The sequence below is a fragment of the Podarcis melisellensis genome, assembly GCF_964234715.1.
Source record: "Podarcis melisellensis genome assembly, chromosome: 9".
Classification (NCBI taxonomy): Eukaryota; Metazoa; Chordata; class Lepidosauria; order Squamata; family Lacertidae; genus Podarcis; species Podarcis melisellensis.
In genome coordinates, this window is record NC_138541.1 from 46,334,586 (window position 1) to 46,353,341 (window position 18,756).

An 18,756-nucleotide genomic window follows, 5' to 3' on the forward strand; every position below is an offset into this window, starting at 1 on the left:
ATTTATGTGTTTCAATATGTGTGCACACATGCATCAACCCAAACCCGGAAGTGGCCCATTAATGTCCCAAAAAGGGGTGGGATGGAGTGTTTGCAGGCTTTTCCAATGCTGTTTCAAATAGATGTGATTTCACAGATGTGATGCCTCAGAACGTAACCCCCATGTAAAATGGGAGTTGCCTGTATTCCAAGATTTGCCCATGAGGGCTTTGAACCCCATGCGGCAGGGTAGGCAACCCTCTGGAAGCTTGTGTGGAACATACAGCTAAAGCTGCCATACTGATTAATTAAGGTGTGGCCAATGGGTTCCTTCCTTTTCATAGATATTGGAAGGATCTGCAGATTTCAGTTCTGCACAGCTAGAGCACCACTGCCAATCACTTGTTTTATATGTCAATGAAGTTGCAGCTCTTTGTTAACCCTATTGTCTGTCTTCTGACTGAGGGTGCAAATGATTTTAATCTCATTGTAAAATTAAAAGTCCAATTTCACAACCAAACTGTGTTGAAAATGTGGCTCACAGAGCCACAGAATAGTCGGGTGACTATTTGATCACAAACGTGCATTGCAGACAAACCCTTAACAAGAGTTCCTAAAAAAAACAGCACCGTCAAAATTAACTATTAAGTGCAAGCTTAGATTTATACCTAAACATGCATGCTATTTGAAGGACTCTTATTCATCAGTTTAATAATAATCTAGTTAAGGCTAACATCCCATTGAACTTTATACTTACATCTGCATAGCCATCCTTAGGACTGCACTATAGTAATATTAAAAGCCTTTTAGCACAGTGGGACAGATTTGCATGCAGATTGTGAAGTTTGTATCTTATTACACTTTAAATGAAAATGAAGCCAAAACATGCATGGCGAGGGAAACAGGAAATCCTTCAAGTCTGTCCTTTGTTCATTTTAATAATGCTTTGGAGATTAGAGGAGACGATTTTCTAAAAGCAGTAAAAAAAAATAAAAAAATCTGGTAATCAACTCTAAGCTTATTGAGTGAGATATTTATTTAAAATAACCATAAAAGGGGGCAACATATTCCTCAATCTGCATTTCATGTCTTCATTTGCAATTCACTAGGAAGCATGCCTGCCTTTCCCTTTTTTCTTTTTAAAGTAATCTGTAGTGTAATTTGGAGTTTCTTCTAAATGGTGTAGCTATGCACTTATATTGGCTGAAAAGTAATACCAGTTTGTCAAGCTAAGAAACTACAAATGAGTAGTTCGCATAAATCATGAATCCTAGTAATTGGGAAAAATCAATTATAATGAATTAATAGCATTATCAAGCACTGTCAACACCACATTACTTCAAGTGGTGTTTTAAATCTTTTCAAAACAGACACACGCAGCCTTTGTCAGTCGAGGACCTTTTAGTCAGTAGATTCTTCTTCAAATTTGTCCTTTATTTGAAGCTTTGAGAAATGTTTTAACTTATTGCATGTTTAAAGATATATTAAATGTATCCTTCCAAATGTAGGATGGGTTTAACTTGCTTCCCAAAAGATACAGAGTAGCCCTGAAAACAAGGAATAGTAGCTTTACAAGATTTTTTTTCGTATCTAAAATAAAACTGAATGAAACTGATATATTGAACATCTACAAAACATGGAACTGAAATTTACACATTGAACACATCTCTTTCCTTTTGGATGTCTGGGTTTTCTATGGAAATTTTGAGGCCCCGGGTAAGTTTTTATATTGGGACTCAAACTTTTCCTGTGGCTAATGTTTGTCTACATTATAGCATGAGTTATACTCCATATCAAAGCTGGCTTTAGTTTTGCCTATATTAAGGGATGGAGAGGGTTTAACTACTGTCCCTACAAGATTTTAATAAAAACCTTATCCTCCCTCACCCAAAAAAGAAAAAAGCCTATTTCCACACACTGGGATTGGTCAAAGGAAGAAAAAAAGCAGGTTCAGTTATTTGTGCAGAAATGAGAGGAACCCAAGCTGCTTAATTTCCATAGCTTTTAAATATCTTCTTTAACATTTCATTATCATAATCAGGACCCCGAGTTTTCATACTGTGAAACTCCATGAGCATATATAGTTCTTGGGTGGGCTTTTCTACGGAAAAATGGACACCAGCTATAACTGAGGGGTTTTCCCGCTTGTGAGTTATGATTATTGTGTTTCACCTGTGCCAGCTCAAGTACTGCTTGTGCTGCTGTTGGTGAACAATACCGCTCAGATAATTCTCACAACCTATTCACAGGCACTTTAGTAGGTAGCAGCAGAAAGTAACTGAGAAAGGAGAATTTTCCATATGCAAGGCACACTTGGGATACTCCAGGCAGGAAAGATTTATTTGTTAACATTGCATAAGTGGAACTTCACACATACAACGCACTTTTCTCATTTCTCCCACCTCAAGAATTCCTGAGCATCGATCTCTCTGAATAGTTGGGTCAGGACTTGAACAGGAGAAATTGGTGGAAATTGGGTAAGAGGGAGCGTATGCAAACAGAAATGCCTTAGGCTTGTACAAAGGATCCCAGCCACTAATTCTAGGTCAAATTCACCATGAATGTCTCTTGCTTAAGTGGAAGTGAAATGAATCAGCTGTAATGCAACTGTTCTTGCATAACCTCCATGATTTTCAGTGTTAATTTTTTTATTATTACTATTTCTGGGCAGCCGCTATGAAGGCACCCAACCCTGAGGAGCCATAGCTACAAAAAATGTCCCATGTTTTAAGGCACCAAACACTGAGGCACAAAGACAGCCAGCTACTACCCAATTATGCTAGGTTGGTAGCTGTAAATGGCAATTTAGAATCTAAAATGCTTTGTGTCTTTAAATTAGCTTTTGAAGAGTGTGCCCACCAAATGCTATTAAACAAAGGCAACAGCAAAATGAACCAGAGCAGTCTCACAAAGTAAAGAAATAAATACGAAAAGACATAGTCTAGTCTAGAGAGAGACAGGAAATTTTTTAGTTAAAATATTTTACAATAAAATAATTATGGTTATAAATCTCTTTAAATATGTACACATTACATGGTATTTAAAAAAAACAAAAGAACTGGTTAAAGTGTTCAAGCAAATCTACTGCATAAGTCCACCATCTTGTCAGTTTAAAATCATAATGTCAGTTTAACATTCAGAAATTGTAACATGTCAAACTAATGGTAATTTTTGTGCAAACTGTAAGCAAAATTTTTAAAAAATCCAAAATTCTTCAGTTCTCATGGTAAATTGCTAAAAAAATGTTGTTCTTGTACATTTTTGATTGCAGACGGAGGTTAGAATGACCAGCACTAATATAACCCCCATATCTACCAACAAAACAAACAAAACCCAAATCTCATTGGAGATCCAATTCCTTTTAAACTATAAATTCTAAGTCCTAGCAAATTGTGCTTTTCAGGCAGCCACATGGCCTATAAGGTAGATATTGTCATAAAGGTGCCCAACGAAATCTTCACTAATGTTCTGAGCAGCGCGGCGTGTATTTCGGATAAATTCTCTCTTTGACATTTTATTTTTCACATGAGGACTAGTAAGATCAATGGAAAGCAGAATCAAAGAGTAGCATAGTACATAGACAGCATCTAAGGGGAAAGGGAAGAAAAAGTCATGACTTTGAACAGATAACATTTTAAGAAAACACAACAACTTTTTACAACAACAATTTTTTAAACAAATATTTTTTAGGGCATGGCCCTGCCAATGTTTTTCTTGGTTTTTTTTTTTTAAACAGTCAACATAATTAAATTTTATGAAATAAAATCAATAAATCTACTCTAAGCATGACTGTCTGGATCAACTAAGAGTACTTAAAATGTTTTTTATTATCATAAGTGTTTTTAAAGGGCTGGGTGGGGGAAAAAAGAGGGCTTTGTCTGGTGAGTTGGTGGTGTTTTTTGCTACATGTATCTTCCTGGACAAGGTGTTCTATAATTGGGCTTCCAATTCCAAAATAGTCCTATCTCTTGCTCTAACAAGCTTCACCTATGATGCATCAATATTCTTGAGTTAAAGAACAATCACAGGTAAAGGAATGGAGCACAGAGAATATGACTATACCTGGAATGCTGTACACAATGCTTACTAGAGGTATCCATCTAACCTGAACAATCCACTGTGTAGTTACTGGTGCTCCAATCACTTTAAAAGCAATCTGACCTTAAAAGGAATATAAGCCTGTGTTGGGTTACAGTAAATATATTTACTGGGAAATAAACTCCATTAACGCACTACTAAGCCATAAGGATATGCAGATTCAGAGCTCTTAAATCATGCAAGACCTAAAAAGAAACATTTGCATATTTGTCAGGACTTGATTAATACTACAAAACAACACTCCACACCATCTAAACTGCAAGCCATTTCTTCTTACCTGGGCTAAGGCCAAGTTCTCTCATCAAATCAGGGTTACAAGCACAAAATCTGTGTGAGAACTTTGTAATAAGAGTCTCAAGATATTCACCACGCTCCTCAGGGGCATGAATGTGCTTGAAAAACTCTCTTAGTGCATTTGGCAAGAACTGATTTCTGAAGTTGTGTAGTGTCACAAGGTCATCTAAAACATCTCGCCTAATTAAACAAAAAGGAAAAGGAAAAGTCTTTTAAGACAAGTGACAATTATGCAAAACACATTTTTTAAACTTATCAGTGAAACCTATGCAAATCTACTCAAATGCAAGCCCCAGTGAATTCAATGGAACCTACCCCCAGGTGTGTATAGAACTGTAACCATAAGGACTTTGGGGGGAGGGTTACTTTTCCTTTCTAAATCCTTCATTTCATCAAGAGAAGATCTACAGGGATCTATAAGGGAAGATCTACAAACCAGAACAAACAGTATACAGTTCAACCTAACATATATTTAGCACGATAGGTGTGATTTGTATTATAAAGAACACCAAAGTATTATGATTCCTGTCCATTGGTATAGCATGTTAAAGGGTGTTGCAATACGTATAGTTATTTATTTTCTGTGGATATAGAATGGCAAAAATATATTGCATTGCAAGTCTGAATGTATCAACAACATACTGTAAAAAAAACCCCAGACATCATAATTTATCAAGATTTGCAAATAATGGAAAACAAAACCTCCCTCTGCTAGAAAAAGATATGGCAATAAGACTAACAGTTCTTTTAAAATATTGAAACAATGCATCGCAATGTAATCAGATATGCCACAGAAACATCTGATGAAGGTCATATATCATATATGCATGTAGTACAGTAGTCTGTAAGACTGGTTCATTGATAGCTACTAGAGCTGGAAAAATAAGTAACAGTTCTGAGGCTGCTGTTTTCAATCACAAGATGGCTCTTTGAGTGGATCATACACAGGTGTTCAGCTCTTAATGCACCCAACCTTAAGAATCTGCATGGTATTGTCAATGAGACTATATTTCCTGGACACTTCCTCAAGCTTTTCAGGTTGCAACAACTCTCAGTAAGTGCCAAACAAGATTACATGAACATTTTCAAAATATTTCCAATACAATTTACAACCTAATCCTACGTAGGCAATTTCCAAGGAGCTTACTTCCCAGGTACGTATGTACAGAACTGAAACCTTAATATTTCAAACACCTGAGCCATCAACTGACAAATAAACAAAGCCAACTACAGATAATATTAAACAATAATACATTTCATATGAACACAATTACAATGGAAAATGTCAGATAACAGGAAGAGAACACATGATGGAAGAGGTATACAGGAAGCAGGTCACAACAGGCTATACGTTAGTTACAGCCTCCAATTACGGTCCAGGTTTTTACCAAAATGAGATGTCTCTAAAACTCTAAAATTCATTTCATCCTCAGATCACTTTGATATCCTTTCTGACATTTGTGTATGGGTTTGTGTATATGGAACATTTTTGGGAGTTTTCTGTTGTACACTTCACTTTTTCTCTTCTTACATGTTCCATTTTTCTACTCCTACATCTGCTTGGCTCTTTTTAGCCTTTCATTACTTTACCCTTTGCTTCAGTTCAAAAGAAAACTCCCTGGTTAGATCAATAGTGTTGTGGTACCTTAACAGGAATAGATTTATTATGGCGTAAACATTTTGTAGAATACATGGACTTTCATGGACTGGATAAAAATGAGGGGCTCTCACTTTTCCTCCCAAGATAGGTTATAAATGGAATCACAACTTTGTTGTTGTTGTTGATCATCATCATCATCATTGGAGACAATTCCAGACATACAGTAAGTACATAGTGAGCTGATAAAAACCAAAGTTAGCAGTCAAGAAAACAGCTCTGGGATTCCTTCTGCAAGCTAGATAGCTGTCCCAGGGCAGCAACCCAGAGATAGTCTTGAGCATGTAAACAAGTAATTATTCCTAGGAAATCCTCAATACCATATATGGATAGTATATTTTTTAAATAGTATCAAGAACATCTGAATTTGCTCAAGCACTATAGCAAGTAGTGCTTACTAGTTTGAACCTAACATGGTTAAAGAAATGATTCTATAACTGGGGCAAGTGGGTGTCAGATGCAACCTGAATAAGATTTTAACTGAGGAATTACTTTCCTTTCCAGAATTTGAAGTGTTTGATGAAGAGCAGAGGAGCATCATTCCAAATAATGCTAGATTTCTATTGCAAGAAACTTGCTATCAACACATTTTTCCACTACTGGGTAAAAGTAAAGCTCATTGGTAAAGTGCCAAAAAAAGAATAAAAAAAGATCCTCAGCTTTGCCGTCACTAAATTGATGTATTTTATTATTAACTAATGCCCCATTCTTCCAGTGTTTCAAATTAAAATACAACTCTACTAAATAAAAGGGAATACAATGCTTCCCAGTTTATAATAAAGTTACCTTTCATCAAGATAGATTCTCAGTTTCTTCCAATTTAGTGTTCTCGTACAGAAGATAAACTTAGCTATTTCCTTTGGTGAATCATCCAGTATTCCATTGGACATGAAGTAGTTGACTCCCTGGGACAAAGAGATGTTTTATATATGCAATATTAGGTTTTTGTGCTCAACAGGGGAATTTGGAATGGAACAAATCCTAATAATGATGAAGAAATTCTATCTTCAGAACTACATTTCAATATATGCCATCCAATTCATATGCAAATAAAACATGCATTAGTGTAGTTATGAATGAGATTTTATATGTATTAAAGCAGCAGGAAGCATACTTCCTTCAACATGAACCGTCTCTCTTTTTTGATTGTGTGTGTCATACTAGGTTGAAATTTAAGGCTGCTGTGGAACCGTACTTCATTTCCTAACTGGGTATCATGCTGAAAATTTAGTCAGCCTTTATTATTTAGCATTCATTTTACTTTAAAACAGTCATTTTCATGTCCTGCTGTGTACAAGATCACATTCAAATGAATGCATGGTTTTGAACTTATAAGATGTTAAAATGGAGGCATGTTTAGCTTGCACATGTCTTGAAACCACATAACATATTCTAAATGTTAAAAAATATATTTCAGGAAACTCACAGACCAGCATGTGCCGTAAAATATGTTATTTGTCTAGTTCTTATAATCAAATTACAGAAATATTGATTACATTTTCTAAACTATTCTTGCTCCAAACCAGGCATAGGCAAACTCAGCCCTCCAGATGTTTTGGGAGTACAACTCCCATCATTCCTAGCTAATAGGACCAGTGGCCAGGGATGGGAGTTGTAGTCCCAAAACATCTGGAGGGCCAAGTTTGCCTATGCCTGCAGGCTAAATACTATCCACATGAGGAAAAGAAGAGGAAAACCGTTCACACACGTTTAATGAAAATTATAAAATATATGATGAAACATAACACTTGCACAAGGCACTTCTGGTATCCTCCCACTGGAAACAGCACCTACTCTCAACAGCAGCTTGTGCTCCTTCATCAGTGTTTCTCCTTGCTAAAAGGAGCAAGGAAGCCATAACTAGTTTGCTACTGACAAGAACAGATTAGCTGATGGTCCTATACTGCAAGTCTTTTGGGCCCAGCAGGCCAGATCTTTATCACCCCCAAGCCCATAGGTCAGCTTTGACAAGTGGATGGGAAACCCTCATTTGTCAATCACCTGATGTCATAATGAGGACTGACAGGTGGGTGGTTCACCCACCTAAGTTGGCTCAAGGGGGTGATTACCTAACATTTCTTTATTTCAACAAAATAGTTTTACAAGACAGAAAAAGCAAACAGAAAATTAGAAAATGAACATGATCAAAAAATTAAGGGCTCTAAACACACACAGGATGCATAAATGTAACACATAACAGTATTTAATTTATTTGGAGTATTTCTAACCCACCTGCTAACCAAAGCTCTCAGTTATCAAACCCGCTACTTTAGATTTAAGGTTTGTTTCAGCATTACAAAGTGATCAGAGACAACTCCGTCCTTTGTTAAAGTAAGACAATCATTATGAGTCAAGCTTTCTTTGTTTCTTAATTCCATAACAAAGCTGAAGTTCCAATTAATGAACAGCTTTACTACACTGGATTGTGTTAGCGTTTTGTGCCACAACTGCATATATTTATTTTCTCATTTTTTTCTACAAATAAGACATTTATTCATAAACCTGAAGTCAAAGGTGAAGTTAAAAATAATGTACTTCCTGTTAAACCTTAATCCTAAAACATTTGCTTTAAGCAAGTACAAATGGATTTCAACAAAATGTACATCCAAAAAGTATGCTTTTAATTAATTAATTATTATTATTTTTCAATTGTACATCTAGTGGGCACTTCTATGCTCCACTAACTTTAGATCTGCCCGGCAGTTTAGAAACCAACAAGAGCACCAGAACTATCACTAACACTTACTATTGTCATCAACATCAACTCACCTCTTCTGGATTGGCATTAAAGGTGAGGCTGCCTTCATCCAACTGCATATACAATTTTCTAAATGAAAATCCCAGAGGCGGACGTTTATTGTATATGGAACAGTGACCCCAAGTGGATTTGCACAATCTACAAAAATGGAAGAAGCATGTTCAATATGGAAATAGGTTATGCTCTAATTCATTTTCAGGTCCAAGATTTCAGGATTCTAAGAGCCCACCAGATATTACAGTAGTACTTGAAAAGTACCACTTAATGTTTCAGTTATATAACTTAGTACACAGACTTTAATAGGAGTTTTCTAAATAGTCTAAAACATACTTTTCATTATGTTTTATGAACATGAGTGAACCAATTAAATACCTAGGATTTGCACAACTACCAAAAAAATGACTTTTTTTTTGTACTGCATCATTGCCAACACAAGTAGTATCAGTACAAAAATCTTCCAAACATATACATGTCTAAATTTCCACACAGAAATAGTCAAAACAGATAACTGTAAGTACATGTAAGCCTCTGTAGCGTGAGGGGCTTAATGAATGGTGCTATCCAGTACTTGCCTTCTCATCCTAAAAGTCTCATTAATTAATATTTCAGAGACTAACCGGGTAAGTAAATGTAAACATCAGTTGACCCAAGCTTGAATCTTAAAAAAATAATAAACCTACCAGGCATTAGGAGAGAGAAGCTTTACTTTCAGATAATTTATCAATTCACAGAGAAGGAATGTCATCCAGTGTGTGGTTGTGTGCTTCATGCAGGATTACAACCCGGTATTGCCTATCCTTTAGACAGTATATAATAAGTAAAGAACATCTAACTATATCTAGAACTTGGTGCTTTAGGGTGCAATTGAACTATTAAATTTATTTTTATGAAAAAAATAAATCTCATGAAGAAATTCAAGACGTATTTCCAACTGCATGGGTCAACACATTCCCTTTACCCTTCCAAAGGCTTTTTAACTTTGCCCGGTACAAAATCTTATTAATGCACAGCCACATGTTGGGAAGTGGCACACACAAAGCTCATTTTCTCCACTGTCCATTTTTTGTGATCAGTTAGTCAAGCTGTAGCCAAACAAGAAATTGTTTTGAGCATTATGAAGAGAAGGCTAACTTTCTGCTTCCAGAAACATTACTGACTGGCGCCATTACACAAAAACAGGCCCTTTCCATTTAAGACAACCTTGTAGCCCAAAGTGCTGATCTCGAAAATATTTGCACTATCAAATTCAGCAAGCCATATGTAGACCAGGATAGGAACTGAATTTTCATGAGCAACTGAATGATACTTGCAATATCTATGCTGAAGAATAGTTCTAGAAGCAGCCACAATGAGTTCAGTGTTATGTTTCATGCTCTCGCCAAACATGTAGTTCCACTTTAGAGTCTTTAGACCAGGCACAGGCAAACTTGGCCCTCCAGAAGTTTTGAGACTACAGTTCCCATCATCCCTGACCACTGGTCGTGTTAGCTAGGGATTATGGGAGATGTAGTCCCAAAACATCTGGAGGGCCAAGTTTGCCTATGCCTGCTTTAGACCACCATGTACCTAGTTTTTTATTAGAGCCATTACGGTTTCCACAAGAGTAAGAAGCACGTGCAAGAACGCTTACCATTTCTGAAATGCCTCTGCATGACCTGAGAGCACACTCTTTTTCTGAAGTACCATCACCTTTGAAAACTTAAGTTAATTGCTCCTGAAGTTCTATCACTCTGTACTCTCCTTATCGGATTTAAGTTGCAATTTGGAGGCTCAAAAAGCCTAGTTAATTAGCTACAATTACAATTACACAGTAGTTTTTCATTTCTGATGTTTTGTTTAAAGAAGCAAGTGGTTTGGACAAGAAATCCAGGATCTAAATTGACTGTTGTAACCTGTGCTCATGACCTCTCATTAACTTACCCTTGCCAAAGAAGCTCATCATTAGCAAGATCCTGCCAAACACATGAAGCCAGACAGAGGTCTGTTGCATTCAGGTATGACAAAATGGTAAAGCTAAGTTCAGGAGGCAACATTTCCAGGTTGATGAACCCTTCTTGTTCTTTTGATTTCCGAGTTTTCAACAGATGGTAAATGTCAATGCCTCCCTGGGCATGTTTCCGATGGTTTGCATTTGAAACGTTATTAGCGGCTATCCTTCTACCATGCTCTCTGGACAGATAGCTTTGTCCCGCGTATCCCTGGTGTTGCAGCTGCTGGTTCCTGGCCACTCTCCACAGCCCCTGACCCATCTGCAAGCCTGAAGGTTGTAAAGGGAGGAGGAACACAAGGATACACCCAGATTAGTTCATTAACCAACAGAAGCAACAGTTTCATAGTCATATTTTTAAAAACAAACAAATAAAGTCTATGGTTCTACATGCAATTATGCTTAAACAGTGCACAGCATTCAAGTGATTTTCACCCAAAGGATTACAAAATGAATGAAAGGCATGACAAACATAACCCATAACAGCCTTCTCCAACCTGGTGCCCTCCAAATGTTTTGGACTACAACTTTCATTCATCCTAACTACTGGCTTTTAAAAAATCAAACTGGTATCTTTACTTTGACACTTCAGAAAACCATTAAAATTTCAGTGCAAACAACCACCACTAACAGAAGTCTTATAACTGCACTAGAAAGCATTCAGGTGAGTCTGCAGACACCAGGAACATTTTCACTGTGGTTTTGCAGGAAATCTCTCTTTTCCAAGTATCTTATGAGATTGTGGTGTTTTAAAACTTTGAGTCCCTAGTATATAAATATAACAACTAGATTTTATTTTATTTTATTGTGTTAAAACAAAAGCACACATGCTTTTAAGCAGCTTATCAAGTGTTTGAGAAAACTGGAAAGGCATGACTGAAGCTATTTGATGGAAGGTTTTACACTCCAAGAGCTATTTTTTTCTGCTCAGGCTTAATGAAGTCCACTTTATTATGACTATATCTCCAAATTTATACCCTTTGCCACTTCCTTTTATGGGCGAGATGAAAAATACAACATTTTTGGGAAGTAGGTCAGGTAGAGCAGCACCTCTTAAAAGCTGCAAGAGACAGCTCATCGAAAGATCAGCCCTTTCCCTATGTATGTGTGTGAAAGGAATTTCTACTTTGGGAAGGGGGGGCTGAATTCTAGCAATTGTTCTCCACAATTATTTGCCAAATAATATTTTACAAGTTCTAGCTTTGAAGGCAACTTCAGGACAGCTGTTTAGGACTTGGAAATTCTTTCACTTCTCTCTAGCATTAAGGGAGCAATGACATTGCCTAGATAAACAAACTGAACTGGGAAAGGAGTCATGGCAATACATGTGAGGCTGCATTGTGTATACAGATGGAATACTTAAATCCTGTTGATTTCAATAGAATATAACAGCAGCTTAGAGTTGTGCAAAGGACTGTATCCTAAATATGTCCAACATATGTTTTAGACTGCAATTAAAAACATCCTCCCTGAAGTCTAGTTCAGTCACCTTGTAAATTAGGCACCTACATTACGTTTTTCAGTATTAGCTGTATTTACTAAAAAACTGAAGGTAAGCTGTATAAGCTCATAGTTTCTCATCATAAAACCTGCTAATTTTAGTGGGGCTTGTGCAGGCAGAACAGGCTTTTCAAGGTCAATCCCCAAACTCAAAAGTAGTTATCCGTTCTTGACTTGCACATAGGTGCATGAACAGAATAAAAGCAACTTTTAGAGAAAGAATGCATGTTTTGACAATATAGAACTTGTCAAATCACTTAATGTAGAACAATTATATAAACTTTATTTACATGTTTTAAAAGAGATCAACAAAGAAAAGGTAAGAATCCCAACAACTTATCACAGGAGTAATCAGAAGATGGTTCACAAGCTACTAATCTGGACCAATCCCCACACCAAACAATTCAGTAACAGTAGTGTAGGCTGCTGAGTGAGGAGACTGTGAAGGCTTGATAAGGCTGAGAGCCTTATCTTGCCCATACATGATCATACATACAAATGAGCAAAGCCAGATTAAAACAACAACAACCATGAGTCTTGCACAATTCTTAGAAGGTCAACAAATCAAAGGTCTCCTGAATTAGGCCATAAATGCGAACTCATGATGGAAGAAACACAGCCCAGAATCTCAACACTGCTCTAGTAATTTGCATAAACATGTCCAATCTGCAGCAGCAAAGACATTTAAAGGTACACAGATCCTAAATCATTTGGGCTTTATAGATGAAATGTTCATTGCAGCTCATTGCCAACAGCAGAGCACGGTATACATCATTTAACCCTGAATATAAAAATTCAAAATTAGGCAAAACTTAATTCAGGGAGGGCTTTCAGGGATATGGCACTTGGGGTGGGGGTGTCGTCTCCTATTCCCTATGCAACGTTGTTACATCCAAAACAGTTTTCTATCACTTCAGTATAATGCAGAGCACGTGACTGGCATTAAATAAGCACTGAATGGTATTGAAGAATTAAACTGTATTTCAGCTGATGGTAATATTAATTACTATTAATCTTGCTTTTTACAACTGATAACTCAAATAAGCATTTTAACTTATTTTTGTAACACAGTGTTCTGCTCTGCAGCAGATCACAAGCTGTGTACTGTAGTCTAGGAACAACAGATACACTTGTAATAACTATGAGCGGAACAAAAGCTTCCGCTTTTCAGAACAAATAATTATGCCAGTTGTTTTGCATTCCAACAATCAGTAGTATTCAGTACAATTTTATAACATGCTTCTCATCTTTGAAGAATACAGTAAAAATTCATTTTTATTTATAAATTAACCTGTTCTTAGATGGACAATAAGAACATAGGCAATAAGAAGCAAAAACATACAAAACTTAAACACTTCCCCTATTAATACAAGCCTGCTTAAATAAAGATGTTGCATTGCTGTGGTGAAGTGTTTAGAGGTTAGGCTTTGGTGAAATCCAAACTGTAAAGCAGCTATCCAAACTGAAAACAGCCTATATTGCCATATATACTGTTTGCAAGGGCAACTAATGGTATAAGACTGCAAACTGTGCATACTTATCTAGGAGACACACTCAGTGAAAATGCATTAGAACCAGACTGTAAAATGGGTAACAGATTAAAAATTAACTGAAAATTAAGATTTCATACACAACATGGGAGTATTTCACAAGAGAGGCTCTAATAAAACTTTATTTGTAACTACTGAAACCTGTCAACAATATTTATAAAAAATAGGTTGTGCTTTCCTTTATACTAAGTACTAACTGAACAGGCTGAAGAGATAAACCAGATTGACATATATAACTACTAGCCAACCAATGATTTCTGTGAAACCAAGAGCTTAAGGCTCTCTGTGGCTTTTCCAAGGATTTATCTCTGCTTTTTTCCTACAAAGCAATTATTTTTAGCAATAATCCTGAGATGGACATTCCAGAAGCTGACTACTGGAACATCTAGGATAAAACCTCATATCCTGTAATGAACAATGCCCATTGGAAGAAACATAGCAAAAAAGAGCTTGATGTAAATAACGAAAAGCACATGCTTTTGTGCAATTTGTCTTTCAGCACTCCCCCACACACATTACTAAAGCCAGTATCACCTTTCCCCTTTAGCTGCCAGGGTGGGCAGCCAATGGGCTATAGAATGCCATAGCCTTCCCCTCCATGGCTGGAGAGAGTCAGAGAAGGATGTTTTCCACTGCCAGAGGCTTCTTTACCACTACACCCTTCCTATCAGTGGGGGATGAAAAGGAGAAATATGAGGGTGGGGGCTTGGATCCATAAGATCTAAAGTCCTTCCATTCCCCCAAACTGGCCACAAAATTATGCCTACCCTTGAACTACCGTAGTTTTTTCCTTTTCCCAAACAGGCAATTGCAGCAAAAGAAAAGAAAACTATTGATCACGGCAGAATTTCTTTTAATTGCCCTGCCCCACCAACTTTCACTCTAGTCAGCAGGGCATAAGAAGCAGCAGTTACTCTGCCATGGACTCTCTGCCTCATCTCCACATGATTCCTCTGCCCATCTCTAATAACAACATTATGGATTATTCTGAAGTTTGCATAGGGAAAGCAGGAACACCTTTCAGACACAACCTGTACACAGTAGGTAACTTCAGCAGAAGACATTTCAAAATTTGCTTCACCAGCACTGCAATCCTATGTATGTCTGCTCTATAGGACACACTTTTTCCCCTCCAAAAATTAAGGGGAAATGTGTGTGCGTCCTATGGAGCGAATGCAGGCTCCTTGGCTTCAGCGATAGCAACGCGAAGCCTCCGAAGTGCAGAGGGAGTGCTCCCTCCGCGCTCTGGAGGTTTCACGTTGCTTTCGCTGAAGCCTGGAGAGCAAGAGGGGTCAGTGCCACCTGAAGGGGTCGGGATAGCTGCCTGAAGCCTGCGGAGTGCAGTGCAAGTTCCCGCTCTGCTCCGCAGGCTTCAGGTTCCTTTCGCTGAAGCCAGGAGAGCAGGACTCTCCTGGCTTCAGCAGAGAGGGAGAGCTACGCAGCGCCCCTTCAGCCAAGCAGGAGGAGAAATGGAAGGGGCTCAGTTTCTCCTGCCGCTTCACTGAAGGGGTGCTGAGCAGGGAAGGGGAGATTTTTTTTTCTTGTTCTCCCCCTCTAAAACAAGGTGCGTCCTATAGAGCGAAAAATACGGTAATCCCCACTGAGCACATTAAGAGTTTACTCCTAGGTTAGCATTGAAAAGCTTCAGAGAGCCTGAAGCTCTTTGTTTCACAGCAGTCATTGGTTGGCTAGTAGTTATATATGTCAATCTGTTTTATCTCTTCAGCCTGAAATGCAAGAATACATACCACAATAAATTCAGTTTCGCTAAGGAAGATTCTAATCCTTATCTATAACATACATTTTTATGCTGCTACTCTATTTCTATGCATTAAAACATATCTACTGTATTTGTAATTTCTTAATGGTGTATCTCATTCTTGATTTTATTGATGTTTAGCTTAGCTAATTTTTAAAATGCTTAATTTCGGTATCTCACCCTGAGTAAATCTGAGAAGCAGCTAAATAAATGCTAAAACTATATAACTAACTAAACAATATCCGACCAAAGCCCAAATGACATTTCTCTAGGTAAAAACATCAAATCACCACACTTCAGACTGATGACAGCTACCACAGAAGGTGAAATCCACAAAGCATAAATAATGAACACCCTAATTTTATGCAAAACTATGCATATTAAGCAGGCTATAGATCTAAATTACAACAAAGCACATAAAGTGCCACATTCTATCCACTGTCAAATTCTGTGGAAGCTGGAAAGGAAAGTGTCTTAGATTCTCCTGTCAAGTGCAACTCATTAGCTGCCAGCTTGAACTGATGGAACTGCACAGTTCCAGGACCACACATACACAGGAGACATTGACCGGACATCAGTTCAACTGCACCGCAGATGTCACAGATGTGAGCAGAGAAAGTGATGAAAGATCAGGACCGAAAGTTACTCCCCCCTTCCATGGACAAATGTGACTATAATCCTATGTGATGAAAGATTAACGCTGCATACAGAAAGTATGGATGTTAGAATATTATAATTAATCCACGCCCAAACAGGGCAGGTAGTTCACATTCTCCACACCAAACAAGTGCCGGTGACATGCCATGCTCACCCTCCACAAAAGTGTAAGGAAAGAAAACCAACATTCAAGTAATGTGTGTAATGTAGGGTTCTATCTATAAAATCCAGAAGTAACAACAGAATCATTGCCTTTGCAATGAAACAAAACTTTGCTTCAAGACATTGGTATCTCTGACCATTCTGACTGGCAAAATAGCAATCCAGGATCTCATCTTCAACACCTAAAAAGTTAAATACAGCAATGCCAGGACTTAAATTGAGGACTTTAGGCACACAAAGCATGTGCTGTACCACTGAGTTGCATCCTCTCTAAACCCTCACCATAGCAGGGCACCACAGCAAAACCTGCCCAAGACGTATTGCTGTCTAAGGCAAAGGTCAAGATGGTGCTGTCCATACCACACTCAGAAGTTGGCTCAACTGGCAGTTAAACCATACTTCAACATTGGCAACAGGCAAAGTTTAGGGGGTGTATGAAAGCCTTTGTGGCACCAGCAGCAGTGATCTCTGACAGGGAAGTGTCAAAGGGCTGATGACTAGACAGGCACACCACCACACCAATAATGGTATCTGCTGCCTCAAGCAATTGTCTCATCCAGCCTAAGCACACGGTCAGTCCTGAAGCCAAAGAGGTAGAGGCAATAAATAAATAAATAAATGGCATGTCATAGGCCAAGCCAACAATTCATTATACAGTGGTACCTCGCAAGACGAATGCCTCGTAAGACGAAAAACTCGCAAGACGAAAGAGTTTTTCGTTTTTTGAGTTGCTTCACAAGACGAATTTCCCTATGGGCTTGCTTCGCAAGACAAAAACGTCTTGCAAGTTTGTTTCCTTTTTCTTAAAACCGTTAATACCCAGGGAATCCGTGCTTTGCAAGACGAAAAATTCGCAAGACGAAAAAACTCGCAGAACGAATTAATTTCGTCTTGCGAGGTACCACTGTACTGGTGATTTAGAGACCTAGATTTAAAGCAGAAATGGCAAACATCTCTCCAATTAGGATTTTGCTTGTTTTGGCATGCACAAGCTTGTATGGAGAGAAACAGTAGTCAGACCATCTATAAACTTCCCTTTATTGATAATTTCAAGGTGAACTGCAAAAATTTAAAATAAGTAGAACTGCAGGAAGGAAGACAGCTTTCAACCTTCCCTTTTTTTGTGGGAAATTCCCTTATTCCAGTGCCATTTCCTGCTGCTATCCCAGATTGTTAGATATACTGTAGAGTGTAGACTGTCCCTGGGACAGGTGAGACTGCTGATCCCTTATTTTCGAAGCTACTGATCCCTTATTTTCAAATCTGAAGGTTGACAGCTATGCTAGAGGCACATATCCAATGGCAAAATTGCATTAACGTCTATTGGGAAACTGCTACTGAATCCAGCGCCACTTTTTCCCACCTAAGTATGCAATAGGACCGTAGCTCAAGTTAACCTAACCAGAAGTTACCTGTTATGCAATCACTTTTCTCGGTTCCTAAATACTCAAATTATTAAACAGGTTTGGTGGCTTTAAAAAAAAATATTATTAATTTCCTCCATGCACATGCACCGGAAGGGCTGCCGGCTGGGGGGTGGGGAGAGATTACACCACATCTGAACTATTCCCATGGCGATTTCAGGCGTGTGACACTCTGATGTGAAGAGCCAGACTGTGCAAGGAAGGGATGCGTGGAGGAACTTAACCCTATGAAGGACACAGGCAGCTGGGGCAACTTCCCAGCCATGAAAACCCGCTCAAAGAGAGATGCTGCCCAACCGCATCCCAACCCGGGGGTGGATGAGAGACTGCAAAGTCCGCTCCCCACTCCCCGATTAGCCTCAGATGGCAGCGCCACTCCCCCCCCCCGGTGTCGCGCTCAAGGCTCCCCTTACCTGTGCTAGCTCCAGTCCCAACCGCCGCCGCGACGAGCCGTGTTCAAATCGGGTGCGCGAGCCTTATAAGCAGCGGGGGGGAGGGACCGTCGTCAGGCGGCCTCGTGCAGCCGGCGGAGGAAACGGGCTTCCGGGTCCCTACGCAAAAACATGAGTCGTCACCTCTTCCACACACCCCCCAGAGCGTCTAAAGGGTTGTTGTTGTTGCTGCTGCTGCAGCTGCCGCCGCCGCATATGTTGTTACCGGAAGTGACGTCGGCCCCTTCTGCCCCAGAGAGACCGACGCGGGGTTCGCAGCGGTAGATTCGGTTCCACGGGGAAATAAAACATACATCTATTTTATTTTATTTTTGCGAAAGATTGGCGCTTTCCCTCCCCCTTGCAGGACACAGCGCTGTCTGAGAAGAAATTCTCGGGGCCGGCCAATAGGGCTAGCAGCCACACAGGGGGGAAAGTGTGAGGAATCTGCCGGAGCGGAGCGAAAGGCTGCCTTGAGTTTCCCGCGGGAGCGCTCAAACT

At 38.8% G+C, this 18,756-nt stretch overlaps 1 protein-coding gene across 2 annotated transcripts; it reads right to left on the bottom strand.

Moving 5' to 3' along the window:
* Positions 1-1,391: 1,391 nt before the first annotated feature.
* On the bottom strand, positions 1,392-18,482 carry FBXO8 (F-box protein 8). Of its 2 annotated transcripts, none has more exons than XM_081926466.1 (6): positions 18,238-18,482; positions 10,706-11,042; positions 8,797-8,923; positions 6,814-6,932; positions 4,354-4,550; positions 1,392-3,565 (listed from the first exon to the last, which is right to left on the bottom strand). In XM_081926466.1, exons 2-6 carry the CDS (start codon positions 11,032-11,034, stop codon positions 3,378-3,380), a joined length of 960 nt encoding a protein of 319 aa, XP_081782592.1. In that variant the 5' UTR covers positions 11,035-11,042; positions 18,238-18,482; the 3' UTR covers positions 1,392-3,377. The 2 variants fall into 2 exon arrangements, with proteins under 2 accessions (XP_081782592.1, XP_081782593.1); XM_081926467.1 differs by lacking the exon at positions 18,238-18,482 and adding an exon at positions 14,357-14,493.
* Between the last annotated feature and the right edge of the window lie 274 nt (positions 18,483-18,756).